This window comes from Chlamydotis macqueenii, chromosome 1, assembly GCF_036417535.1.
Source record: "Chlamydotis macqueenii isolate bChlMac1 chromosome 1, bChlMac1.mat, whole genome shotgun sequence".
Classification (NCBI taxonomy): domain Eukaryota; kingdom Metazoa; phylum Chordata; class Aves; order Otidiformes; family Otididae; genus Chlamydotis; species Chlamydotis macqueenii.
Genome location: NC_141556.1, coordinates 96,091,308 through 96,109,900, shown reverse-complemented (window position 1 = coordinate 96,109,900; position 18,593 = coordinate 96,091,308). Strand labels below are relative to the sequence as shown.

Here is an 18,593-nt window from a genome sequence, read left to right as displayed (position 1 = left end):
CTCCTACCACTGCCACAGAACAGATATGTAAAAGGTAGTGATGAGCAAGAGACTCAAAAAGTAAAATCCAGGTACTTTAGAAATTAGGGCAAAATGTGCAGCTCAGCATCACTTCTTGACCAAATCTCAGAAGCAGCTCAGCCAGAAAAATTCCCTGTTGGTTAGTCTCTTAGGAATGTTGGGACAGCTTGTTGACTTCCAATCTTGTTGGCTTGCAGAAAGCATGTATAACAGAGGAGGTATTAAGCACCTCTGCCAGTTACAGCACATTTTAAAACAATCTAAAAAAACCCAACAGTTTTGATACTTCTTCACACTCCTAATGTATGAAAGTGAATGCTAAGTAATTTCAAAACTTCCGTTCAGATCCCTGATCTGTATCAGAAGATCTTACTGGTAAATATACTATTATGCTGCTTATGACTCAAAAGAAAAAGTAAAATGATAATATTTTACAATTGCAAAAGTAAGAATCAAAAGTATAGCCAGGAATAAGATTTTGTGTGTGTGGTTGGTCCTCTTTGTATTTCTACATTGTGATAGTCTCTAAATACAGTATGAAATTTTCTTATTTTGTGGGATTGTTGCCTGGCTAGGCCTGAATACACAGGGTAGATGTTTGCTTAGCAAGCAACCATAAAATATATACATATGTTCCTAATGTTTAATGCATCTCCTTATGGTTTATTTATTTTGTGCTGTTCAAATTCTTCTCTAAAGACAATGGCATTTTCTCATGGCCTTTCCTATGCTGCTCTGCATTATCATACCTTTTAATTCAAGTTCCACTTGAATGTTGCCATCTCCTGTCTGTAGCTTCTATCTGCTTTGCCCTTCCGTCAAACAGCTTGTCTTCCTTTTTGGGATCATTATGGGCTTCATTGAGAGAAATGGAGAATAATGTTCTTACCATATCCCCTTCGGTGTTGAAAGCCCACTACTTAAGGCTTAGAGTTGTGTCCCACAGCTGCAAGCTAGTATGTGCTGAGTGTTGTCTGCGAGTGTTTCATATGTAGCTTAGTCAACTATAGGAGCTGAGAATTTTGAGTCTTGTTTTGGGCTCTCTTGGATAAGATTTCGCTCAGTTTCATCATTTGGCCAAATTTGTGTAAGTTTTCACAAGAGTAGTGGGAGGCACGTATGATCCAAAGACCATTTCCTGATAAATACCAAAATTGGATTTAGGTACTTGAGAATGATATATATTAAAAAATACATACACCCGTGTGTGTTTGAGAAAACTTCTTAATGTCAGCAGAGAGCATTAGTAATCCCACTTTTGGAAACAGCTAGGTTGTATTGCAGATTTTTTCCAGTCATTGAGTGTGATGAGAGCTGTAAGCTTGAAAAAAAATTAGAATCATTGTTTAACAGTCAAAAATATTTCTCTAAACAAGAAACTACACTGTTACAAAATTCAATAGGTTTTGAACTTAAAATCAAGTATTTTATATTGCCTGTCACTGAGGATGCTAATTTCTGTGGAGTGGTTCTAATTTCTTTCAGTTAGAAAAATAATAACAGTGGGTTTTAAGGTGAGGTTAGGTTATAGAATCTGAATAGGAAATTCTGAAAGAACAAGCCTGTAGTACATGTTCTGGACTATTTCTGTTTAAGAAAATAGCACACAGCAACTAAAAATGTGAGGCATAATCAATTGTTTGCTGCTTAGATAACAGACAGAAGTGGATACTAAGAGATGTTCTCACCATGTTATATGGCACACCTACTTTGTTGGTGCTAGCACCTCGAAACCACTGAGTTTCCTGGTGCTGCGTGACAGCAAACTAGATCAAGCACAAGACAGAACTAAAACACTTTGCTTTGCTCCTGCTAGATTGCTGTCAAGCATTTAGTCACATCAGTACCTCCTTGTGCCTTCCTTTACCTTTGGATTACCTCCGCTGGCTGTGGCAGGGTTTGTGCAGAATTTAGCCTTGTACCCCTTCCAGAGTCACTTGAGTTGCTCTGCATACAGAAGTGTTCCTTTTTGCATGCAGCATTGCGTGGCCTGGCATGGATGTGCTTTATCTATGGCATGGATAATGTCCAAACCTCCAAACCAAGTAGTCCTCACACGAATTACGAGAGTCATGGTGGTATGGGGAAAATGTTAACACACCTGTGGATGCTATCAGTTGTACTGCTACTACACAGATACTATGAATTATAGTGGTGACCTCACTTTGCAATGAAATTCAAGATGTTTGCTGTCCTAATCAGGTACCAAAAAATTACACTGACCACACCTCTGCCTTAAACAGGCTGCTTAATTTGGCCAAGTGTTCTTTTGAATATTCCTTCTACTTGAAGAAAGCTTTGGAAGATGGTGAAAGCATACTAATTGCTTCTTCCTTGTTTCATATTAATTCACTCATATTTTTAAAAAAGCTTTACATATTTATGTATTCAGTGACTTAGTTCAATTTTTCAAGAATTGGATTCACCCTTGTTTCTTGGAGTTTCTCTAACAACTTCAGTTTCATTTATAGATGCAGATATTTGGCTTTACACTTAAGTCAATGTTCAGTTAATAACATTGGATTTTGGTAGCCAAAGACATCTACAGGAGGAGGAGTGGAGGAAGCAGAACAGTGCAAAATAGCGTGCTGATACTGATGAGTGGAACCATAGTGCAAAAGCAACTGACTGTTAAAAAGTGGCAAATAAGAATAAACAAACCAGTGTCCAGCTCTATTTTTTTTATCTCTATACATATCAGACTATGTTAAATTATATGTTTTGTAAGGATGATGTAGTAGCTCAATTAAAATTTTCTGTAGTAAAATCAATAAATCTGCTAGCTCTTAGTTTCTTTTATTACTTAAAATGTAATAGGACTGACTATCCTTTACAAAGTATTTATACTTGTAAATATTCAGATCTGTTTTATTCAAATTTCTTTCCATGAGTAGCATTCTCTAGAGGTTGTTTTTTTTCTTTTGTTACCTCTATCCTTTTGCCTAAGTAGATAGAGATAATAACTATTTATGTCGAAAATTATTACATCTTTAGCTTGTTGACACCCATTTTTTAATTTTTTACAATTTGCATCTGCTTTATATAGAGTGTATTTTCTTTGTTACTCTAATTCCTACTAACACACTGTGTGTTTTCATTTCATGGGTCTATTTGTTACCTCATATTCCCTGAGTACTAGTGAAAAAAGAGATTTAATTACTTTAGGAGTACCTTGAAACATTCGTATGTGCTGGATAACTGTCCTTTGGACAGAACTGGAAGTAGTGAAATTTTCATAACTTGGGCCAGCTGATGAGAGCTGTTCATGATTGCTGCTATATGGGGTGTTTGCTTAGCAGAAAACAAGTGTAATCCTGAGATAGAGCTTTGCTGAAGAGATGCTGATAGGTGCAACGGCATGCCAGTTCATAAATGAAAGATCAGAGAGAGTAGTGAATAGACAGACTCATCAGTTTGTAGAGTGTCTTACATTTGGAGAAAACCTGGGCATCTTCCTTCCTTTGTCTTTATATTCCTTTTTTTTTTTTTTTTTAACTAAGCTATTGTGTATTTTGTTCATCAGCAACGACAGCTGGTAAGCACTTTTGAAAGACAGAGTGAAATTTTAAGTTCTTCAAGCAGTGCCTTCTTCCATTCTGATACTCTTTTGGTCTTTAAAATACGAGAACGAAAGGAACCAGGCTGCTGGTGGAAATTGGCATATCACTGTAAAATGATTTTAAGCAAAGAAAAAGATGGAGGAAAATTCAAGGTGACATCGTGCTCAGCTTTCTTTGTTTTCCCAAACATCCTTGCTCAAATCTTACCCAAAGTCTTACCCTTTTGGAGTCTGCCGTGAATAACATAGCTGCAGTAGACTTCCCCAGTACTCCCTGTTTGTGTCAGAAAGGGTCTGACTGAGACACATCCACGGAAGGGTACTGCTCACGATAATCTCAGCTCCTTCAGGATTCCAGGAAAAGTAGTAGTTGCTTCCAGCTAGTTTCTTTGAATTTTACACTTGTTTTTTTATGTTTAGCATATGATGAATTTAATTATTGGCTGATCTTGGCCATGTTTAAGGCAGTCATTTTTTTCCTGGGCTTACAGATGAGTACCAAAGCACAGCAAAATTTAAGTTATTTGTCTGCCACTGACTCACGGAAGGAATACACAAGTAGGAAATAGAGCTTACACTTAGTGCCCGGAATATTTCATCCCAAGAATAGGCCCGTGTACTCTGGTCCCTGAACAATACGCTGTCCTTATATAGGTTTTAAAAATAATTATTGCACAGATCCAGAGTTGAGCTGATTGCCAAATACGATGGTAGACAGGTTTTTTGGGTTTTTTTTTGTTTTTTTTTTTTTTCTCTCTACAGGCATATTGACAGGAACCTGTGGTTTCCTTTACTTCCTCTGAAGCGTTAAAGAGAGCTCCATTGTTAAGACTATCAGACTGTATTCTGCACCTGTAGTTTTTCTAAAAAGGCAGCATTGGGGGATGTTTTTGTTGTGTTTTGTTTTGTTTTTTTCTTCCTCTGTTTACTGTCTGGGAAAGGGGAAATTCGGGAAGAGGAAGGGGGATAAATGAGTCAGGGTTATACTGGATTATCAAGAGAGAACTACCAGCAGCATCTATCGTTTTTAGTCATGTTCCTGTGCCTTCTGGACCTCTTCCGAAATTCACATGTTTCTTCTGAAGTATTTATTTTCCATTATTTGTCCTGAACTTAGTGAATTCCTGTCTGTGTCACTTGTCAGTAGTTAATGGCAGAACTATAATCTGTCAAGTGGCTTTATGGGCAGCTGTGACTTTCCTCATGGTAGCAGAATACAGACGGGAAATAATTTGGAAAGGGCTGTTTTTACAGAATGGAAGCCTGGGGCACAAAACATAAACGCTGATGTCAGAGAGCAGAGTGGAAGAGCTCGGAACATGGGTCTCTGCTTCCCTCTTTTGTACCGGAATCACAAGACTCCATTCTGTCCCTTCAAATTACTAACGTGTATTTTGTAGGATCCCTGTGTTTTACTGCAACTTGAGCATATGAATCAGAAATCTGTTTTGAATATAACTAATTATGTGAAATGAACTCTGAACATACGCTTTGGATTTTCAAGCTTTAATCTTTGAGGGGCGGGTGGATTTTTAAAAGTTAAAATTAACAATTCACCTTGCGAAGGCATTTCAGACTTTCTTTTATCTTGATTCATAAGCAGTAATGATTTGCAGTTTCACCAGCTAACAGAGCTGTCTTCATACAATTATTCTAAATAAGAATTGTAGAGGAATTATCTATTGTTTAGTAATAGTCTGGTATACTTTTGTGTCAGATCTATCTGGAAAAATATTCTTACCTGCCAAATGGATTTTATTCAAGCTCTAAAGACTGTTTTTCTGTGCCAGGGGATTGAGTTATATATTCTGAGCTTGGGAAGCTGAGGTACTGTTTATTACAGCAGGATGTTGTTTAACAAAGTGTATCTATGTGGCTGCAGAAAGATTAAACACTTACTAGAGGCAATGAAAAAGGAAACCCGGCACCAACCTAATTTTTGGAATGACGTAACGGCAAAAATAGACAGTCTGACTTTTTTTCTACACTATGGTTATTTTTTTTTTTCCTAGAAATATGTAGAGCTGTAAAATAAAAATAATTGTTTGTCATGGAAGATGGTAATATTCAAGCATGAAAATAGAAGTGATATGCACATACAGTATGTAAGCTGATTTATAATTTTCAAGTAGTTGCATGGGATGTAAGTACATACTGCGAAAATGACTTTGTCTTGGTTATCGTCTGTGAAATCCAGTTATGATGGAAGATCAGGGCACAGATGTATGCTTTGCTTTGTATATTTACTTATATGCTGACTCTGCCAAGCGTATCTGTTTGGAGCTCTCCAAGTCTGGAGCACTGCGAGTGTTTTACTCCGTTCATGTGCATGCGCAGGCAGTCAGTGCAGGACACAGGTGTTCCTCCCACCTCATCGATCAGGCCAGCGGCAGAGGGGAAGTGACACTGCCTAGTTCCCTATCCAGGTCTGTTTGCTAGACCGTATTGCCTTCTGAAAAGTAAAATTAGCTTTCATACAGTGATTACAAAGTTAACACAACCAAAACTGACTTGAGTTATTGCACGCCCATCGTGCCTCGCTCCTGTTTAATAGATCTGTGAGGGTAAGACTGCTTCAGAACTTCTGCTGCTAGCTGATGCTGCTCTGGTTATGGCTAGGTTGGTAATATTTCCATTATTAAGCCTTGTTTTCAAAGACTGGGTATTGAAAAGTCCTTCAGTTATGAAATTTGGCAGTTTTCTCTTGCCTGACCCCTGTCCCTGACGTTGAAGAGAAATTAAGAATATAGTAATTTACTGAAAAGTGAACAAACAGTTCTTGTTTTCAGGCTTTAGTGTATGTATTTTAAAAAACTTGCTGACGACGTATAACTCTGAAAGACAAATTAATTTTGAAATCAAGAAAATGCACAATTTTTCTTATTAACCAAAATATGTTTACTGATTCAATAAACCTTTACAAGTTCATACTCAATGAAAATTCAGTTTTAAATTTTTATGTCTTAGGCATTCTGGGGTTGGTTCAAACCTTGTTGGTTCCTTCAGTAGATCTGTCGTGTATAAGCATGTCTGCAACAAATAATAGTGTGACTGAAAAACTTGTACTTCAGAAATGAAGTTCTAAAAGGGCTTTGAACTGTATGGCCTCAGTTTGAGTTGGCAAAGGAAAGTTAGCAAAAGCTAAACATGAATCATAGGAACAACATCAAGTAATAGGTGTTGAGTATGTTGCAAATAAAATGAAAAAGACCTACACTATGCATTACATAAAACACAGTTCATAAAACATCAGTACTGTTAAAATATTTTTACTGAGATCTGGTGTCAACACTAACATCAGTTAGTGTTAAAATGTTTTTAACTCTTGCCACAGTAGCTATTACATTGTGGAGAGTGATAATCTCGGTTCAGTTTGGTATAAAGAAGCAGTGTTGTTTGATTTCTGAAGATTTTTCTCATCAGCATGAAACTGGTACTCTACAGCAATAAAGGAGATGTTTGTGCTCTGTACCAGGCGTAACAGGGCTGGGAGAAAGAAGTCACACCTCTAACCTGTTCCCAGTTGCCAGTTGTCCTGGTTTCAGCTAAACCACCACACCAGTCAAAGTATATTATAATTTTAAACCCTGACGGCAGGCTGCTGAGGCATAAAAATCATTGTTTCTCTGTAATTTGGATAGCATTGTTTTGAGATGTAGCTCCAAAATGGTCCCTAAGATGTCTCTCCCCTCCTAGAATCTCGTGAGTCCAAGGGTCTCTCCAGAGCGTGTGTCTGCTTAGCTCTTCTGTACCACTGGATTGCCAGTACAAGGCAGTACAAGTCCAGTGTTCATGGTGTCCGTCTGCCGCTACAACAGTCTTCAGTGTGACCAGGAGAAGAAAAGGCTGTGTCACAGTCAGATGTAGAGTTGATAAGGATGGTCTTCTTTACAGTGTCGTGATGGGAATGAGACCTAAAATAGGTGGCTCAGATTGACCAGTTCTTTGGCTTCCATTAGGATTATTCACCAAAATGGTGAAGCTGATGGTTTTAGTAGTTGTTTTTCAAATAAATAGGACTTGAATACCTTGTCTTAAGCTTTTGAATTGAAAATAAGGTGGAAAATGCTTTACACTCCTCTGTTTTTATGAGAGGAGAAAAATGAGTTATTCTAACTCAGAAAATGGAGCCTCACAGACTGCCAGGTGGATAAGGTGGAGTATGTGCTGCTGGAGATGCCCTCCACAAGACAGCAGAAGTGCATGTGCTAGAAGGGATAGACATTGACAAGAGAGTGAAATGCACAGGTAGGGAGAATCAATGGCCCACCCTGATGGCATCGTCTTTGCACCTTGTAAAGTTCTTGAAAACCGTTTCTGAAATTATTGAGCTTTTTGTCTCTGTCTCAATAAGTTACTGAGATCTGGTAGAATTTTTTTCCTAAGTAAAAATGATGCAGTATGTGCTTGACAATTCTAAAGAAAAAATATGTAAGTGAAAAGTTAAGACATGATTTATCATTTGTACTTGATACCAAAGAAGGACTTGATATGATCATCTGGTACAGCAAGAATCAAAATTAAGGAGGAAACACAGCTGCCATCTATATAAATGATCAAGATTTTGACATTTTGTGCTGCACGTTGATGCTGTGGTGTATGTTCAGGCATTGATAAGGGTTCTAGTTGGTTTCAAATTTCAGCTTTGCCGTCAAATGAAAAGAAAGTATCTTTGTTTGATATTAAAACATTTTTATTGTTTATACAAATACAAACAAAAGTAGTTTTCTTTTTACTCTTTGTTGTAGCCAACTCGTATAACGGAACAGAAGCGTGTTGATGCACTTAGTGACTGGCGCTGTTGAAAGAGGGAAGGAACAGGCTTTGTGGTTTAGGTACAACTGTTTGGATTCGTGTCCATAGTCTGCATTGGCTGCCCAGTTCCTGCCAGTTGTTGGTTCTGGTGGCGTACTGTGCAGCTATACCTAATAGGCAGTGCATGTGCATGGACTTGTGCTTATGGACGCACACATGGTCCCCTCCAGGCAAAGAAGTGCCCCGGATGGCACCTGTGTGTGACTTCGTCCTTTAGTTCACTACAAGCCTTAAGCCTCAGGAATCCAACAAGTTCTGTTATAGCTCACTAGGTACATTTGTACCTGAAAGGAACCCCTGCAGCAAGGTACCTTGCTAATGTAGACAGATATGTGGTGTACCACGCAAGGGAGAGCTCTGTTCAAACTTGCATCAAATCATGTTCCTGTCTGTCCCGAGTACAGAAAGCTTCTTGCTTAGTCTGGGGCAGCCACATTAAATTAGCTGTTGCTTGCTCTCTGCATCAGGCTTGAGTTCTGAGGAGTAAAATAATAAAGAACACGTGTGTGTAATTAAAGTAGAAAGGAAATAGGAAGGGGGATGGCAAGGAACAAATCCAGAAAATAAGGAACAGTTGAGCATCGTAATTATAGACATCTGATTATGCTGGAGGAATTAAAGGACTCTGAAAGAATTAGCCCTACAACCATTCTCAATCTTGAGGGGAGGGAGAGAGTGAAAACAAGCTTTAACTAAAAAGAAGGCATTTAAGAAGAGAATAGGAAGTAGCTGCAGTAAGGAAAAGCTGGAAATAATTTTTTTTTTTTTGAAGTTATAATAGGAAAAAAGAGTAAACCTCCTGTGCTGTGTTTTTGGTATTTATAGAAATCTGGACTGAAATAGGTTTGATGTCACATACAAAACTACATTTTGAGTTATTTGATGTGTGGTTAGTTTTGTTTTTTTTTTAATTAAAAAAATGTATTAGCTGTCTAATTATTATACATTCCTGCTTGTCCAATGATTAAATGAAATAGAAATGCACAAGCTTAATCTTCACAGAGATCAGAAAGGTGTCTGCAGTATGTAGTTGAGAACTCAAATCTGTTCCTTTGCTGAACAAATGATTTTATATTCATGGAGAATTTTGATAAATACAGCCTCAGAAATGCATGGAAACACAAGCTTCTGATTTTTATTTCTTTGTGGTTTTGGTTGAAAGCTCAGAGTTTTTCTTGTGTCACATGATGATTACACAAATATGAATGATATATGAGATCCTGAAAGGTTGAATCAGTTTATTCAATTTTAAAGATTTGATTTTTTTTTTTTTTCTTCATTGTATCTGCAGGAGAAACCTAACAAAGCTGTCCCTCATCTTCAGCCATATGCTGGCAGAAATCAAGGCTATTTTTCCAAATGGCCAATTCCAGGGTGATAACTTTCGTATCACTAAAGCTGATGCTGCGGATTTCTGGAGAAAGTTCTTTGGAGAGAAGTAAGTGCTAAAATTTTGCAAAATCTGTAATTCTTTCTAATCATAAACATGAAAAATAATTATGTTTTCAATATCAAACATGATATTTTAGCTGAAATTGCTAAATGCATTATTAACAAATTTTTTAAATGTTATAATTTGTTCAAAGAATAAATGGGTATGTGCGGACAGTTCTCTCAAGGACACTTACTCTCAATCATAAATTAGACAACATTGTATGAAGTTTGTTGGTTCCTTCCTAGAGTGAGGATAGTACATTGTTTTCATAATGTACATGGCAATTCATGTCCTTTCCTATTTTATATATATTCTACAAATGATAACTCTAAAATCTGGATTAGGAACTTGATATTGGTCTCATGGGCAGTATGTTTCCTTATTCCATCTTTAACTTTTTGGCTACTGCAATATTTAGTGGATTTTAAGTAACTGAAGTAATATTTTTATCCCTTAGTATGGAAACATTTTTTTCCTACAACAGTGCTACGTATAACACAGTCACAGGGGACAAATGTTTTCTTTTGTTCAAGGTCCGTTACAGAAAGAGGTAGAATAACTGGAGATATGTCGGAAGGTTTAATCAAAAGCAAGTTTTGGAGAAACTTAGTATTCAGGAATACATCATAAAATGAATGCTAAGTGTGACTTGTAGATATATGACTAAATCCTTATAGAAAATGCAATATTGAAAATGTAAAAGTAGGCAGATGTGACTGTGGGGTTTTTTGTTTGTTTCTGGGGAACCGTTTCGTTTATGGTACAGATACAGGCTAATAGAAGATGCATAACTTTATCAGTTTCTCACATGGAATGTTTATTATTGTAACCATGATGTAAGATGTAAGAGGGAGGAGGCAAGATGTTTGTATATTTCACAATATAACAGAGCAGTCATTATGGTCATGAAGTCTAGTATCTTGCACAATGTAGGCCATAGCAAGTCACAGAACAATTCCTGCAACAATCTATTATGTTTTCTGAGCAAGAGCAGTTCCTTAAAGTCTTTCATTCTTTATTTAGAACACCAGTGTAGTAAGTTGACACTTTTGCAAATTAATCTTGTTCAGTGTGAATTTACAACAGTTTCACTTCCTTTTTTTTGCTAGTCACACACCTACTCCTAGTTTCCAACTTTCTGGTTTAATTACAGTGTTACCTGGTAACATCAGTGTTCTAAAAAATCTCTTTCCGATGTGGATCATGCTGTGTGATCAAGTCACTGTATCAATCCTCTTTTTGCAAGAGGAGAGGAATCTGACTATGTTTTGTTACCCATTGGAATGTGAAGATCTTCAAAAATACCTACAAAAGATCAGAACTTAATCTAAAGGATTAATTTACATGACATGTAGAGGTCTCTATTAGATGATGCTTTTAAAAAACGTATCAGTCAAAAAAAAAAAGAAAAATAGGAGCTTTGAAAAAATGACTTAAGCATGATCATCTGTGTCCAATTTTCTCTTCCTCTCTTTCTCCCCTTGGCTTAGCAGCTCTCGGAATTTAAATCTCCTCATGGTCCTTCTCTTCTCCTGTTGGGTTCTGTCCTTGAATGACTTTTACCAGCCATCTTGATTGCAAACTGCTTTTCTGTCATTGGGATTTACAGATCTCATCTTCCGCAAGCTGCTGTTTCTTTCTATCATTTCATCTTAACCAGTTTCATGAGCTTCCCTATTCAGTGTCATGTTCCTCTTTGTATTTCTCTACTAACGTGTCCTTTCTGTGTGAGGTTCAAGTGCTTCCCTTCAAGTTTGCTTTTAGTGGTCCTGTCAGCTTCCTTTGGGAGATGGCACAATAGATTGGTACTTGAAGTGTCAGACAGTAGGATACTGTAACATAGTAACAAGTTTTTATCAGAACAAGGTTGGTAAGGAGAATTTTTCAACTGCATTGATCCGTCTGAACAACTCGGCTCAATCCTTGTCTTTCTCTCACTTCACACTTGACTCTTCTCTTTCCTGACTCATCCCCTTTCTAACCTTTTCCGGGCCCTAAAACTCTTACCATGCCTTTTTTAGGGTTCGTTTTTTTTTCCTCTGCTTATCTAAATTTCTTCATAAAATGCAACTTTAAATAAGAACTCTTAGTACTAACCCCCTGACCTCCTCCTTCCTCCACGTAAGTACTTTGACAGGATTTTTTTTTTTTTTTTTAATTAAAGCATTCGTGCACCAAAAATACCTAGAAATCAAGGCAGTTTTGGGGCATGCAGTTAAATACATTTGTAACCTTGGTCACTTAGTATAGCCTGGAAGCTTTTTGAGATTTGTCTTGTCAGGTGCTTTACTTTCAGACTAGGTAAATAACCACTGTTACTAGTGTTCAGCTCGTTTCTAATAAACTCAAACTGTTTTAGTTACCTGTCTTCTAAGCAGTGAACAGTTGATCTGTGCTTGGCAGCCTTGCCATTTTCTCACATTCAGTTAATTGTGCTTAAGTAACTGTAAAGCATGTAACAGCATGCATGTCAAATAAACAGATGAGGAAAAGGTTTATTTGGCATTACGTTTAATCTGTTCATTAAACAAAATGCCTGAAGCTATTTAAACATTAATTGTCTTCTAATCCCTTTAGAAAAAAATAGCAGGTATGCCTGTGAGCCACATCTTTTATAGTGGACCTGTTATGACAAATTAGGTTGCAAATATACTAGTATCACTTCCCTGGAAGCAGAGCCTACATGAAGATTTTGGGTGTTGCAAACAACTTATAAAATCTTTTTCTAACCTGAGCACCTAAAGATAGACCCCTAGGACTGTCTGAAATCTCCAACTCAGGTTAGGTATGCAGCGCAAATGAAGGAGCGCAGGGAGGAACTGTATTGTATGTTCCCTGGCTACGTCTTTATTTTACAGGGCAAGCCTGGACTCCTCACTTGTTTGCAAAAAGCAGCCCTTACTTTGAGGTCACTGAGTAATGCTGCTCAAGAATAGAGCATAAATAAAAAGTAAGTTGTGCTGGATCTTGGCTTTTATTGGGTGAAGTGTAGCACGAGAAGTAATTCTGAGGTGGTGTTTGATCTGATTAAGAGGAGGGAATTAGAACTATTAGATCTTTTTTTTTTTTTTTTTTTTAGCATAATATTATCATAAAAATAAACTTCTCATTTCTAAACATAATGAATTGGAAGCTTTTCTATAATCAGTTTTCTGCCTTGTTTTCTTTCTAAAATGTTGTCATTTTTTTCTTTCTTAATTTGAAATATTCTAAATAGCAAGAAGGAGGTCAATAGCCATTTATGTTTTCCAGTTGACTCTTTGACTTTCAGTTTTTGAAAATGTGACCTACACTTCCGTTTGCAGGAGACAATATATTATAATTTGCTAAGGAATAAAATCCAAAACATACAATTCCCAGGAGTCCAGTTTGTAGTGTAAAAAAAAAAAAAAAAAAAAGAAAAATCTGTCTCTTGTTTCTTTCACTGCTCTTCCCCAATGAATGGGGAACTTCTAATTTTTCTGGTTAGTTACATTTGTCTGCCTGAACACTTGCTGCACAATTGTGCAGCTGTAACTAAACTATTCATCCTTTTATTAATGAGTATCATAAGATGCAGTCATTCTTTTAGTGTTTAAAGCTAGTCGGGTGTATGTTCAGATGACTTCAAACTCATGAGCAAAATAAATGGCTAGACTAACTATTTCAAGTCTCTGGTGATAATATATCTAGCTACTCTTTTGAATTTTCTGCAGAAAACACAGAAGTAGAACTCAGCAAGCAACTTGAATGGCTTAATCAGAGCAATGTGCTGAGATAACTTCACACATTCCTGGCCTTCAGATACTTCCTCAGCTTTTGCATTTCTGATACGCTTCTACAAAATTTCTACATAGTGGCAAGTAGCTAGAGAAGCTAGGATGGGAGAGAATGCTATGGTGCTTGTCAGAGCAGCAGATACACTGATAATGGAAATCATCAGCCCACACATAGGCAGAGAGTACAAAAGGAGTAAATAGTCACAGCCTTTATAGTTGTGAGGTTTTCCAGTATCACATGTTTCGGAGGGAAAGAGGAAACTTTGGAAATCATAGGATGTTTGGAAAGGATATGGAGAGACTGATGTGGAGTTTAGAAATATACAGGGAGGACTGGTAAATTGAAGTGGGAGATAGTGAGATCTTGATTGTCTAGGTGGAAAGAGAATCTGGACAGCAGCAGTATGATGAAAGAAGAAATGGAAGAATTTATTTCTCTGCAAGGGCAAAGTAGAATATATATCCAAATTAGGGGGTGGATGAGAGGTAAGTAGTGTCCAAATAGAAGGCCTAGGATGGTTTTGGTGTATTAGCTTTTCTTCATCAGCTTTCTTGGCAAAGTTATTGGGGAGATGAGGGAATAGAATTTTGGACTAGCTTTGTGAAAACAAAGATCAGGAATGAGTGAGAGCTTTCCAAAGGCTGAGTGCCTGGAGTAGGCTGAGAGTGGAGCTCTTGGGCATATTCACAGGCTGTGAGGTGGAAGAGAGCCTCATAAAGAAAATAAAGAAGCTGTCTGAAAAAGAACTGAGGAATAAATGGACACAAGATTTGCACCACACTCAGTAAGATTTTAGGTTAAGTTCTATACCAAGAACAAGCTTGGTAGTGTCAAAAGCAGGAAAGTGTTGAAATTGAGAAGATGTGATTTTTGAATTTGTGCTGATTACTAGAATACAGTTATTGGAGCAAGTAGTTTCAGTGAAGTGAATCTTCACCCGTGGTTTACCATTATAGTTGTGCTGCAGCAAATGACTGTTAAATGTACAGCTAAACAGTAATGTTAAATGGAACTGTGAAATTGCAAGGTGTGTAATCAGCAGTTACATTTGTTTACAGATGCTTTAGTAACCCCCTGTGGACTGTAAATATGCATGTAGAACATAATCTGACAGCTTCTTCATTATCCACATTTTATCACTGTATAGTGCTTGATGTTAATTTCCCCTGGTTCCTCGCTCATTTTAGTAGCACCTTACAGCTTTTACTAGTTTTCTGTTCTGAGCAAAAACGTGCAAAATACCACTGGGAGCGATCCTGAACTGAGGAGGAGAGTGGGCAAGATGACCTAATGGATCTTTCCAGCCTCGGAATTTGAAAGCTACAGTGAAGACGTGCTGATCTTTCTAACTATTGAAATTTGTAAACTGTGGCTGTCTTCGTGTTGCAGAATGAATCAGCAGCAGAATGTCAGGGGTATTCGATTTTTCAGTTCTCCGTAGTTCCGCCATATATTTTATCTTTTAAAGTTTTACTTTTCATTGTGAAACCTTAAAAAATTGAAAGCATTTCTATTATTGCTGTCAGATAAATTGATTTCCCCCCACCTTTTAGTTTCAGAGGAAATGGAAATTCTTTCACTGCTAGGGTCAAACACGTTGCTGTTTTAAAGCTCTGATACTCCCCCCCCCAGTGAGGCCTGAAAAGTATTTATTTTATATTGGAATTTAGGAAAAAATGTGGCTATTGATTTCTCAGTAGCAGTTAAACAGGGTATTTCAGATTGATACTCTAAATTTTGAGTAGTTGTGGTTCTGCCGTGGAGTGCCTTTTGGCTCAGGATAGAACAGACGTCACCTGTGTGGCTTGGGTTCAGAGAAGAAGCAGTAAAACAGGCAGACCACAATGTATGACTTAAACTTTGAAAACATTTAGCTGTCTGAAAGTGAGACCTCAGATAAGCTAGGTTTTAACACCTTATTGATCCCCGTAATTTATTACTTGGTTTCGTGTTCATGCTGTTCATAGCGTTCAAGATCCCTACCGTTGCCTGAACACTGTAGAAGTATGGATTGAAGAGGCGGTCCTGGCCCAGAGAGCTTCAAATCTGAGTTTCAACTGAAGTGTAAAGGGAAGCTGAAAGATACAGCTGAAAAGAGAAGAGGCAGCGATCCCAGTGCTGTAGCCTTCGTTGCCATCAAGACAGGTGTTTTAGCAACAGAAACTGTTGAAGAGAGGGAAGTAAAAAGGAAATGAGGCTTTTAGAGGATGGTTCCCCCCTCAGCTGTATGGGAAATAGGCGTATTGGTACTCCTGATTAAAAATTGAGCTTAGAGGCAGAAGGTACGATGCCATAGGAACTAGTGAGACGTAAATGTCTCTAGAACTTTTTCATATAAATATAAGATAAACAAGTTTGAACAAGAAGGTAGCGAATATTATAGAGAAGAGCTAGTCAATGGAAAGTTGCAAGATAGATTAAAAACAGAGAAGGACAGTTATCTTCACAGCTATTCTGGATAGCTGAGAACAAGGTAAAATTATGTGTGCAAAGGATGGAGGAAAGAGTTAATAATAGTTCACAGACAAGATTGTGAGATAGGAGAACAGATTCTCTGTGGATAGGCAGGAGAGGCAGTGTTTTAAGTATAAAAGGACGTGCAAAAGCATGGGTGTGCTTTGAATTGTGGTTAGAGATCAGAGTTGGAAATATACAGATAAATGTATCCCTTCAGGGACGATTCAGGAAATGCAGACTTCCTGTGTCCCTTAAGGAAGGTCTAACTTACTGTCTCTCCAGCAACGTCCAGTTATGTGGCTTTGGAAGTGACTGCTTTTGGTGGTATGTTTTCCCCATTTTATAAGGCTCATTTTCCCTCTTTTACCTTCTCTTCTTTCATCTTCGATTCATCTGTATTTCTTCTGCATGATGTCACTATTTGACGATTATACTGGCATGATGTGGCAGAATTCCTGTTCTCCCTTAGGACTGTATTTCTCAAGCCTTCTGTGTGTCAATTGTTTGCTCTGCAGTTCAGAAGCAATGAAAACATGTAGCCTCTCCCTTAAAACTGAAACAGCAGTCTTAAGAAAATGCTCTATTCCATGACGATAAACTAAAATCCACATTGCTCACTGCAGGCTTGCAAAGAATGTTGTCTCTGTCTGGGTCAGAATTTGCTTGAATATTTTTGAGTTTACTCTGGATAGAGTAATGCCCTTTTCATTTTATATTTTCTGGCAACATTTGAGAGAGTCTCTTGCAGGCAAAAATGTTCATTGGAAGTGTAAGTTACACAGGTGCCTGTTTACCTTCATAGACGTACTTGTGGTCTACTCTGGTTCAAATGGGAGCAGTGTCACTTGACATTCCAGAATAGCTGCATCTCCCCGGTTCTTCTGAAGTGCTGTACTCTGCATGCTCAGAAAATATTTGCTTCCTCTCCAGGTTCATTTTAATATCTTTTGCTTCTGAATAGTGCAGCAACATTCAAGGAGTTTAAGAAAATCCTATGTACGCATGCATGATCAGGGCAGGAGAGAAGGGAGGACCGAAGTTCCTCTGCTAAATTGCTTAAAAATTACATACTGGACACTAATCCTTCTACTTTAGGCATATGGAACTTGTGTGGGTGGTGTTTAAAACATGCATTTGAAACTACAGAGTGACACTCGCCTTTGACATGCATGAATAATAGTAAATAGATACCATCCCATGTAAAAGTATTTTTAAAAGCTTATACGTCGATCAGAATGTTTTTTAATTCATTATTATTCTTCAGATATGCTTACTAATTTTACTATTGCAGAATGTGGAGAAGTAGGGTTATTTAGAGAGGCTTGGGAGAGAAATGGCTTATTTTAGGGTTTTTGACAGGACTCTTAAATAAGAAGACAATACCGAAGTAAATGCCAAGGTACGAGATAGTTCAATTGATTTAAGAGAGAGATAAGATGTGCGCAGAAAACCTCTTTGTGAAAAATTATTCAGGATCATTTGTTTTATTTTGTGTGTTCTTTCCTTAAATTAGTATGGGCTTGCCTCTACTCTAATGATGAGGACAGGCAATACAAAGACACTGCATGGATGAATTGTTTCTGAAAATTTGGAGATAGAGATTAGATTTTCCTTGTAAAAGGTCCTCCATAAGCTTTTTCTGCTGTATAAGGTGTGCATTTCGGCTTCCTTCATATCTTTGCTTCCTTCTAAAATTATCTCTGAAGATTTTTAATTAATTGGAGGTCATAATAAAGTAACATATGTAGCACAATAACAGTATGTATATGTAATGTAGTCAGCTGTTTTTATAGTGCTTCAGTGTTCTGTGTTTTTCCCCAAATTAAGTTACAAAACTGTTAACCAAAGCCCTGAGTGTATCTGTTTGTAATGTGTGCATGTGTAGTAGGGCTCTTAACTTTGGGCATCAGACATTTGAGGGAAGTACAGTCACTATGTAGTACCATCTTCTCTGTGATACTCCCCAGAGCGTTGTCTCAGCTGCAGTCACATGCACTCTACTGCAAGGGATAGCTTAAGTAACTATGATAAAATACCTGAAATACTGAGAAACTGCACTTCCTCAACCTAATTCTATAGAGGACTAAGGTTACCAGGATGTCAAATCACATCTTTCTGATGAGCTGTAGCAGAGCTGACTAACTTGTCTTCTCCTAGACGAGTGTCCACAGGTCAGCCTAATAGCATGAGGCATGTGCAGAATACCTGGCAGTCTCTAGCGCAGGGTATCATTCGGGCATGATGCAACAAATATTACAAGGACAAAGATCACTGAAAATATTTACAGGAGACATCTTCTCTGAATCAGGAGCAGAACGCTGCAGGCAGTATTGCATTACAAACAGGATCCTATTTTTTCTTTCTATAAAAGCAATTTTTTTCTGTTTAAAAAAAAATACATATTTAAACAACAATCTAAGCATACTGTTAACTAGGATAGTCCCAATCTCTACCTTGTTTGATTGGTCCTGTTCCCTTCCCCCACCCACTGCTTCTCCCACCTCCCCAAGTGATTAAAATAACTTTTTAAGTTTGAATAGTGAAAAG

The 18,593-nt window shown here is 37.5% G+C and overlaps 1 protein-coding gene across 4 annotated transcripts in view; it reads left to right on the top strand.

Annotated features, from left to right (window-relative positions):
* The window catches only part of CBLB (Cbl proto-oncogene B), a 134,494-nt gene that overhangs the window by 60,873 nt on the left and 55,028 nt on the right, over nt 1–18,593 (top strand). For all 4 annotated transcript variants that reach the window (XM_086762446.1, XM_086762473.1, XM_086762464.1 and 1 more), the window contains exon 4: nt 9,687–9,833. In XM_086762446.1, coding sequence (XP_086618572.1) covers nt 9,687–9,833 — 147 coding nt within the window. The remainder of the gene's footprint in view (nt 1–9,686; nt 9,834–18,593) is intronic.